The sequence below is a fragment of the Euprymna scolopes genome, chromosome 39, assembly GCF_053919585.1.
Source record: "Euprymna scolopes isolate OS-2025 chromosome 39, ASM5391958v1, whole genome shotgun sequence".
Lineage (NCBI taxonomy): Eukaryota > Metazoa > Mollusca > Cephalopoda > Sepiida > Sepiolidae > Euprymna > Euprymna scolopes.
The window spans coordinates 17,267,745-17,278,456 of record NC_136520.1 but is presented as its reverse complement, the minus strand read 5'-3'; the positions used below and the strand labels follow the sequence as shown (position 1 = coordinate 17,278,456).

General features: G+C 31.9%; 1 protein-coding gene across 1 annotated transcript in view; it reads left to right on the top strand.

The window, feature by feature from the left end:
• Positions 1 to 4,535: 4,535 nt before the first annotated feature.
• LOC145263655 (26S proteasome regulatory subunit 8) overlaps positions 4,536 to 10,712 on the top strand; it is an 85,772-nt gene continuing 79,595 nt past the window's right edge. Inside the window, exon 1 of the mRNA XM_080120528.1 lies at positions 4,536 to 5,088. Within this exon, the coding sequence (XP_079976654.1) occupies positions 5,065 to 5,088 (24 nt within the window). The 5' untranslated portion in view covers positions 4,536 to 5,064. The remainder of the gene's footprint in view (positions 5,089 to 10,712) is intronic.

Genomic DNA, 10,712 nt, shown 5'->3' with positions numbered 1-10,712 from the left:
AACCGTTAGCACATCTGCGGTAGATCTTGCAGAACGGAAACCATATTGTGTGTTACTAAGAAGGTTATTTCTGCTGAGGTGGTTGACTATTTCTCTATTTAATATGGATTCCAGCAACTTACTCATAACACACAGGAGACTTATTGGTCTGTACTGAGAGGGAGATGACTTATCACCTGAATTCTTAAATACAGGGCATACTGATGAGGTTTTCCAGGGAGTTAGAAAGCACTTCTCCTTAAGGCAATGCTTAAACAGTTTTGTAAGTATGGGAGCAAGTTCTGGTTGAAGCTTTTTTGACACTATAATTGGGATGCCGTCAGGGCCAGTTGGAGTGATAGGAGGTGTGTATATCCATGAGCAGAGAGAATAGTACAAAGCTATTGCTGCAATAAGTTTGGGCACATATCTCGCAACTGTGCGGGAAACAAAGTTGGGGGCAAGGTACTATCGCCACCCTTGCCCCTTGTTAACCAATAAACACAGGATTACTGGTCATTGGCATTAAAATTGATAATGTGCTGTGTTCGGCACTCATAGACATGGAGTGTTCCCGGTCTATAGTTAGTGCACATCGCTGTCAGATATAGTGGGAGCAACCAGTAGGCATTATGACCATCAATGGCTTATCTCGAGCATGTTGTGGTGAAGGGACAGTCACCATCTCTACTGAGAAGGATGACACAGCCAAAGTTGACATTCTGATGATGCAAGAAAACCCCTTGGCCACGACATGTTGATTGGAATTGATGCAATACAAGCACTAGGAGGCATCGTAATCACAGCGGCTGGAGGTGTAATGCTTGGAGAAGGGAAAGAAGTTTGTGCAGCCATGTCTATTGAAGAAAAGGACTTCTGTGCTACACTTGATGACAACGAAAGGCGTGGACTGCAAAGTGGAAATGGAGCTGGAGCCAGGCACCAGATCGGCTGTGCAACACCATTCCAGAGTATGCAGTTTCTACAGACAGATTGATAGATAGATAGATATAGACAGGTATATATATATATATATATATATATATATATATAGATAGATAGATAGATAGATACATGGATAATTAGATAAACAAATAGACAGATAAACAGGTAATTTATTGCTTCTGCCTGCTATTCTCTAATATTTGCAAGTAAAGACGTCATATTGTGCTTGTAGTGGACTGGTGGATATATATTATACATATCCTCCAGTCATACAAAATAGGAAAAATGATTTGAATTGGGAAAGGAAAAATGAATTGCTTTGAGGAAGGAACGAACAACGCGTTTATTGAATTAAACGAACTAGGATTTATTTTGTGAAGAAACAAGGGAAAGAAAATGGTACTACACGTGTTCATGTCCGTGTTCATCTCTCGCTGTTTACTGGTGAGAAGGAAAGTCTATTGTCGTAGAGAGAGAAAGTTAATCCAGTTTGGTGTGCATCTCTCGCTGTTAGCTGGTGAGGAGGGAAGTCTATTGTAGTATAAAGAGAGAATGAGAAAAAGTCAATCCAGGCCATGGAGATAGAAAACGTGTAAGGTGTACGTACGGTCACTATCGTTTGTTCGCACGTGGGAAGAGTGAGTAATGTAGTGGAAATTGGAATGATAGTCCAGCATGTATACAAAGACAAAGATAGAGGGTTGACCTCAGTTAAACTGCGCGCCATATTAGCAGTCAGCTACTCGAAGGTATTCTCAGGGACAAATTGTATATATAGAGAAAAAGAGTGAGAATGTCAATCCAGTTCATGGAGAGAGAAAGCTTATAAAGTGTACGTATGGTCTGTTAGCTTTTTGTCCCACATAGCAAGTGAGGAGTGAAGGGGAAATGGGGACCAACTCCCCGGGGAGTAGGGGAGCTGGATAGTGACAATTGGTATGAAGGGTCTCTACATTGACCAAGGTCTTGCTGGTCTTTGCTTGACACTTGTTTCCCAGGCCCCGAAGGGCGAGGGCCAGGTTCGATGCATCTAGTTTAGTGAAATATTTTGGGTTTTTCATTTCTGCGAATATTTCCTCGGCAGTAGGGAGCTAGTGGTGTTCCCTTTTTATGGCTTTGTTTAGATCTCTGGGATTAAAACACAATCTTATTTTTCTATTTTGTTTCTTTACTATTACCAGAGAGTTTAGCCAATCTGTTGGTTCTTCAGTGGGTTTTATTATTCCCATTTTTTGTCATTTTCTCAAGTTCCTTTTTTTATTTGGGTTTCATGCCAAATGGGATATTTCTTGGGGGATTTATAACGGGTTTTATATCTGGGTTTATAGTTATGAAGTGAGTGACCGGTAATTTTCCAATGTCACCAACGCAATCTTTGTATCTTCCTATTAGGGCTTCTATATCAGTCTGATTTATTGAATTTATTCTTTTTATCAATCCCAAATTTTCCACTGTGCTTGCACTAATTACTGCATTTGCATTATATTCTGCTATGATAAACTGGGTATTTATTTTTATGTCTTTGTTTTGTAGCCGTATCATGCAGCTTCCTATTATCGGAATTCTTGTACTATTGTATGCAGTTAATGTTATTGTTGTTTTCGTTAATTTAGGTTTAGGTTTTATTGTGTCGTAAATCTTTACTGATATTACATTCACTTCAGCTCCTGTATCAATTTTAAAATTAATAAATGTTTCATTACCTTGTAGTTTTATTTTCTACTTGTCAGTTTGGAAGACATGTATATTTTTTTTTCAATATGGCCTCCAAGTTGAATTGGTCTGACTCCTCATGGTCTGAGTTGTATGATTGTCCGACATTGTATAATTTTTTCTTTTTTGTTCAACACATTCGTGCATAATGCCCTTTTTTTTCCACAGTTTGTATAGGTTTTGTTGTATGCGGGACAGTTCTTTTTCTGGTGCGAACTGGAGCAATAGGTACATTTTTCGATCCAGTACTGTGTTTTGGCAGGCTTTTTGTCTTCTTGTTTAAAGGTTGCATGGGCAGACATCTTGTTTTTTGATATTCTGTTTTTCTTCACGTCCCGAATTAGCAATATATTTTCTGTGCCTGACGTGGCCATTATTTTAGAGTGTCTCTTTGTTTCTTTGGCACTAAGCCCTGCTTGAATTGCTTTTTCTAAATCCAACGACGGTTCTCTCAGCATTCTTTCTTGAAGCATTTTATCGTTAATGCCACAGACGAGAATGTCTTTTATTAGTCTCTTGGTAAGTTCTCCAAATTCACATTTGCTTGCTTTTTGTCGTAGTTCGGTGACATATTGATCAAATCTCTGCCTTTCTTTTTGTTTGCAAGTCAAGAATTGGTATGTGAGAAAAGTTAGGTTTTTTTTCTTGGTTGGCAGTGCAAGTCGAATTTTTCTATCACATTTTCAAGTTGTATTTTTGTTCTTTGTTCTCGAAATTGAAGGTGTAGTATATTTTTCTTCCTTCATTTCCTATACTAAGTCAATAGTATCGATGTTTTAACCTTCTCTGGCTTTTTATCTGACTCTGTTGCTTGTAAAAATAACTGGAATTGGTTTTTCCATGTTTCCCATTCTTGTCCGAGATTGTCTGATGAAAAGTTAAGTTCTTTGGGGTGCGGCAGAAATTCCATAGTTTTTTATTTTTATATATATATATATATATATATATATATATATATATATATATTTTTTTTTTTTTGGACGTTTGTGAGTGTTAAGGTTCGTAATTATTTTCTGACACCATGTTGTATTATGTAGACTGAATTAGTAAAAGGTTAGCGAAAATATTGAGAGAATAGAGACACACGTGTGAATGAAAAAAAAAGCTTTATTAGCACTGAGAAAGAGTAATAGTTTTTGCTACTAACGATATACCACGTGATTGTGTGGTGGGAGGTTGCAGGCAATGATGATGGTGGGAGTAATCCCAGTCAAGAGGAAATAACTCGTATTACTTGATGTATATAACAGCTACCTTTTGAACGGTATCATAAATTGTTTTTCGCTGTAAAGAAAAATAATAACTTGATCAAATTAAGTGAAATTTTTTTCGGAGAACTTCATTCCATAACGGATACGTACAATATAACTTTTTTTTTTTTTTTTGATATTTTCATTTTTTAATCAAAAGATTAAACTGTGCAAGTACTAAAAAAAAAGTCGCAGCAGCTTTAAAAGTTTTTTATTAAAGAGTTTCATTCTTGTATTTTTTTAAGGTTAAAGACTCATTTTTTAAAAACCTTACCATAACATTTACTTTTTTTATTAAAAAAAAGTAGTATTACAAAATGTAGAAAAAAGTTGCCACAACTTCATTTTTAAAAATGTTTTCAATGAAATATCGTTGGTTTTAGCGTCGTAAATTATGATATGAAAACAGAAACGATTGTCTTAATAACCGCGTAAAGACTACATTGTGTATTATTAATGTAATCGACTTTGTTATATTATAAAAAAATTCGTCGTAGCTTTCTTTTTTAATGTTTTGATTTAATAAAAGAAATATCGTCAGATCGAGCATCCTAAATTATGAGATGAAAAAAAAAAAAAAAAAAATGAACGAATCTCTTAGTAAGCGAGAGTTGTCTCCCTCTGAACAATGACAAATTGTAAAACAGCGCCCTCAATTTTCCTACCGAGCAAAAATGGACGAATCTTCCAAGGATGAATCTTCCGAGCAACTTGCTCAGAACACGTCATGCAAAATTTCGTGAAACAATAATTAATGCATTTTGAGAACATCAAAAGAATAACGGATAAACGCATAAATTGATTCTGATTAGAGTTAAATATACAAAATACAAAAGTAAGATGATTCAAATAAAAATTTTCGTAACCTATGGAACACATTAACAGTGTAACCGAACCCCAATTTTCGTAGTCTAACACATTAACATTTTAATCGAATTCCAATATCATGAAAAGAAAAGGAATTACAAATTGTAATATATATGAGAATAGAAAAGATCGCTTTTAAAATATATTCATGTGTTATATGCTTTAATAAAGTTTCACTTTTTTTTAAAGTCTTTTTTTTTTTTTTTTTTATCTTATCACTTATTGTCTTCCATAGTTAAACAGCATTCGCCGGTCGAAACCGGAAGTCTTTTCGTTTCGTTCCCGGCATGCAACTTATGAAAAAAAGAAAATGGTGTTAAAAATGGTTGACCAGGTAAGTTTCTTCGATTAAATATTGATTATTATTAATAAGTATGAACCATTTTGAAAACTTTGATATTGATTTATTCGGAATGATCCCAGACCATGAACTGAGCAAGGTTAGTATAGATATGGAGATTATGTAGCGGCAGAATATTTTATTACGAGTCGACAAACATTCGTCTTTCTCCGTTATTGTGTTGGTAAATATGCAAGTCATTTTCATTAATAAAAAATATTGTTTATTCGATAATTTTACATTAATTTTATAATTTCCGCTGGGATTTAATTTATTTAAATAATTTAGGCTATTTTATTGCTTTCTTTATATTTTCAGTTCTAAATCGCCTTTTTTTTATTCAACAAAAGTAAAAGAAAACATAGAAGCGCATGAGAAAATGAATCACTTTGGTTTATGATTACAAAAACAACAAAGCAACTCTAATACTTTTGCCTTTAAACTTTAATGTGAACCTCTTACAATGCACCCCTTTTAATATTTTTTTCGTGTGTTTTTCAATTTTTCTCGTCAGATTATTATCGGCTGGACACTAATCTACCAGATAAGGCCATTTTCTAGTAATAAATCGATCCCCCATAATGGATCCAGTCGACGTTTGAATGCCGAATTCGATAAATTTGGCCTTAAAACGGCCAATCTGGCAACCCCGAAAAGGCCAAATTTCGCGAAATCGGCCTGTTTTGTTAGTAGTTAAGCCTTCAAACCTCGACTGGTTCTAATATGGGGGATCTATTTAGTAGAACGTTTAGGTGTGTCAGAAATTTCGTGAAAAATAGTGAATAATTCCATCCCGTCTTTCTAAGCGTATAACTCCTCGAAAAATGTAATTCAAGCCCTAATTTTTTTTTTCAATTAAAGGAGCAAGGATCAAGGTTTCATTTAAAAAAAAACAAAAAAAAAAAAACGTTTTTTTTTTTTTTTTAAAAAAGGTTTTAAACTTCGGACTTTACAGGTAAATTTCTAAAAACACTACTTTTTTTGTTTTAAATTTGAATATATTATTTATTGACATTTTCTCTTCAATTTTTAATATATAACACTTTGGTGAGTAAATTAATTATTTACTTTTTAATAGACATTTCAAAATGGGAGGCGTGAATTAATCGACCCCCTGTCTTTCCAAGCTTATAACTACTCGAAGAATGTAATTCAAGCCCTAAGTTTTTTTCTTTTCAATTAAAGGAGCAAGAACCAAGGTTTCATTAAAAAAAAACAAAATAAAAAACAAACAATGTGGTTAAAAAAAAGGTTTTAAACTTCGAACTTTACAGGTAAATTTCTAAAAAACACTACTTTTTTTGTTTTAAATTTGAATATATTATTTATTGACCTTTTCTCTTCAATTTGTGATATATAAAACTTTGGTGAGTAAATTAATTATTTACTTTTTAATAGACACTTGAAAATGGGTGGGGGCGTGAATTTAAATAAAAACGTTTGTCTAAAATATTATATTCAGTTTATTGGAAAGGGCATAAAATTTCACATTGACCCTGAAAATATCGTAAAAATAGAATCAATAGAAAAATTTTGATAGATTTTTTAAAGTTTAAAAATTGAAAAATATTGAGTTCGTAAAATTCATTACTGTTTTAAAAAAAAAAAAAAAAAAATATTTCTATTACTTTTTAAAACAACTTTAATAGTTTATTTTGGAAGTATAATCCATAAAGAAAATAAATAACCCACTTTTAACAGAGAAATTATGAGATTTTTATATTTTATTCACAGTTTCGTGTTAAGGGTGTCAACAATTCCTGCAAAAATTCTGATACACCTATAGAACGTTGTATTAGAAACTGAGCGCCCCCTAAAAATCTATAAATGTTTAAATTTTTACATTGGGGGGGGGGATAACATGGTAGATTAGTGTCCAATAAAAATTCGCTAAAAAAAATATATATATAAGGCGTGTGTATGCATTGCATAACTTGATTTTTGGCGACAGTTTAAAGGCTTGAAAATCACTTTCAAACTGTCAATAAATGCCAGCAATTTTATTTATTTTTAAAAAATTATTGGTGCAAGTCTAAAATGAGCCAAAACAAATCTTTTATACAATAAAAATCTGAAAAAAATCTTTATAATGTGCGTACTTGTCACTGTATGAAGATGGCATATTCCAAAAATTACATAAATCGATCAAGTAGTTTTTTTTTATGTAAGAAAATCAAATATTATTGGAGATTTAATCGAAGATTGGGTACGCGCCATCTTGTTTGAGAGATAACGACACTAACGACCCCTGGCGGAAATATGGGTCAGCAAGGGCAGTACATGCAGACCATCGAATATTTTATCAATAAAGTACTTTTTTTTTTTTTTTTTTTTTTTTTTTTTAAGAAAATCAAGTTTTACGATTTCTAGGGATAATAAATATATTGATTTCTTTTAATAAAGAGAATGTGGAAAACACTAGTTTTTTTTTTTTTTGTTCGTCTGAAAACACTTTAATAAGCGAAGTACATTTTATTTTTTAAGAAAAAACAAATTTTACGATTTTTGGGGATAATAAATAAATAAACTTTATTCTTTTAATAAAGAGAATGTGTCTTTGGGTTTGTACACATAGATTCGAAAAAGTCAAAAAAACAAATATATAACAAATAAATGTTATCAAAGGCAAGATAAGTTACTTTTCTACCTAACTGGATAATTTTCTAGTGTTTTTATTTAATTTAACATGTTTATTCAGCTTGAAAAACATACAGTGTTTACCAATGTATTAGAAAATTTAAAATAGCGCCCGACTCTCTCTTTCACACGGTAAGTTTGGGAAAAGGTGTTATAAAAAAAAAAAAAACTAGACAAAATACTGATAGAAAGTCGCTCAATATGTTACCGTGACATGAGCTGACATATATTCGGTGGGTTTTTAACAGTATTTTGTATATTTTTTATTTTTAACTCATTTTCCCAAACATACCGTGTTCAACAGAGAAGCCAGCGCCATTTTAAATTTTCCAATACATCGGTAAACACTGTATGTGTTTTGAACTGAATAAACATGTTACATTGAATAAAAACGCTAAAAACTTATCCAGTTAGGTAGAAAAGTAACTTATCTTGCCTTTGATGACATTTATTCGTTTTTTTGACAACTTTTTTGAATCTATGTGTACAGTAATACAAACCCAAAGGCACATTCGGTTTATGAAAAGAATTTAATTTATTTATTTATTATCTCCAAAAATCGTAAAATTTGTTTTTTCTAAAAAAAAAAAAAAAAAAAAAAAAAAAGCACTTGATTGATAAACCATGGTTTGCATGTACTGACCTTGTTGACCCATATTTCCGCCAGGGGTCGTTAGTGGCGTTATCTCTCAAACAAGATGGCGCGTGCCAAATCTTCGATTAAACCTCCAATAATTTTTGATTTTATTAAATAAAAAAAAAACTACTTGATCGATTTACATAATTTTTGGAATATGACATCTTCATGCAGTGACAAGTACGTACATTATAAAGATTTTTTTCAGTTTTTATTGTATAAAAGATTTGTTGTGGCCCATTTATAGACTTACACCAAATTATTTTTAGAAGAAAGAAACTAAAATGGTCTCGCTTACTGTAGTAATACACACGGACGAAAAAACGCTTTGGATAATCACAGATTTCAAGGTAGTTCTACTAAAATAGCCATATTTTTTAAACCAAAGCACTTCAAGTCTTCAAATTACTACTGTTTTGTTCGGAAATGAATATACTTTCAAATGAATTAATAAATATGAATGTACATTATATATTTTAAGAGTTTTAAGCAAATAAAGTGATAAAAATGTGAACGTCATAAAATGGCGTTTTCGGTAAGGTTTTGTAATGACCCCCCCTGTTTTCTAAAGGTCCGTACCGTGATTGTATGAAGAATTTCGTCATGAAATTTGGGAACAAATCAGAAGAGGTGTTAATCTTAATACTGTCAAGTGTCCGAAATATTTTTGACCATTTCTTTTTTTGTCGTGTTAAAAATAAGACTTTAATATGACGAGTATCAAACATTTTGAAAAAAAAATTCTTCGGACACCCAGTAGTAAGTAAAGCAATCTTTTTACTATCTTTATTAATTAAAAGTATTATTTTATGTTGAGTAGAACCGCGGTAATTGATAATTTAAAAGGACCTACCCGAGAAAAAAATTGTTTCTATTTCTCGAATTTGGTCAAATGAAGTTAGTATTACTAGAAGCAGCAGCAGCAGCAGCAGCTCCAGCCTGTAGAATCAGCGATAGCACAGTGTATAAACAACACGCGTTCTTTAATTTTTATTCAAGAACGAATTAAGAAAAACATGAAAATATGAATATAAATGTTCTTATATGTTTAATGAGAGCTATTTTGTTATCAGAATAACATTAGTTTAGAACTATTCGGTTTTCAGAATGTATAATAACAACAATCCCAACCAATTCGGCATTATGAATCTGTTGCAATTTCTCACATTGCTCGTCAAATTTAAAAACATGGTTAAAAAAACAAAATAAACTTTTGGAGATATATAGCTTGCATGCACTTTTATTCTTTAAATTAGTTTTGAACAGCGAATTAAAACAATGTTTTACTGCGAACAGCCACAAATGTTTTTTTTCAAAATCAAAATAAGTATCAAAATCTCGTTTATACATAGATTCGAAAAAGTTGTCAAAAAACAAATATATAACAAATAAATTTTATCAAAGGCAAGATAAGTTACTTTTCTACCTAACTGGATAATTTTCTAGTGTTTTTATTTAATGTAACATGTTTATTCAGCTCGAAAAACGTACAGTGTTTACCGATGTATTGGAAAATTAAAAATGGCGCCCGGCCCGACTCTCTTTGACACGGTAAGTTTGAGAAAAGGAGTTAAAAATAAAAAAAAACTATACAAAATACTTTTAAAAACTCACCGAATATATGTCAGCCTATGTCACGGTAACATATATTGAGCGAGTTTCTAGCAGTATTTTGTCTACTTTTTTATTTTTAACTCTTTTCCCCAAACTTACCGTTTCAAGAGAGTCGGGCGCCATTTTAAATTTTCCAAAACATCGGTAAACACTGTTTTCAAGCTGAATAAACATGTTACATTAAATAAAAACACTAAAAAATTATCCAGTTAGGTAGAAAAGTAACTTGCTTTTGATAACATTTATTTGTTATATATTTGTTTTTTTGACAACTTTTTCGAATCTATGTGTATAGTAATACAAACCCTCAAAATCTATATCAATATTCTTGAAATTTTAAAAGCAGTTAGAAAACACATCAAACTACAATTAGGAAGCTTTTTATTTCGTTATTTTTTTTTTCTACTTATTAAGCGAAAGATATTTTTACAACCTGCTCCAGCGTAGTATAAACGGCCTATGGAATTAACACCTTCAACCTCGAAAATAGAAATCAACAAATTCTTGAACGCTCTCTTTGAAAAAAAGCTCTCTTAACTTCACCTCTAATCCAAATTATGTGTGGCAAGTCTCATCCTAAAACACTCTTTAACCCTAACAATAACACTAAGTTCGAGTGGCAAGCCCTCCCCCAACAAAATACCTCTGTAAGCCACATACAAGCATCTAAAACAAACAAACAAAAAAATAGATCCTTCCTTAAAGAAAAATACACATAAAAATAAATTGG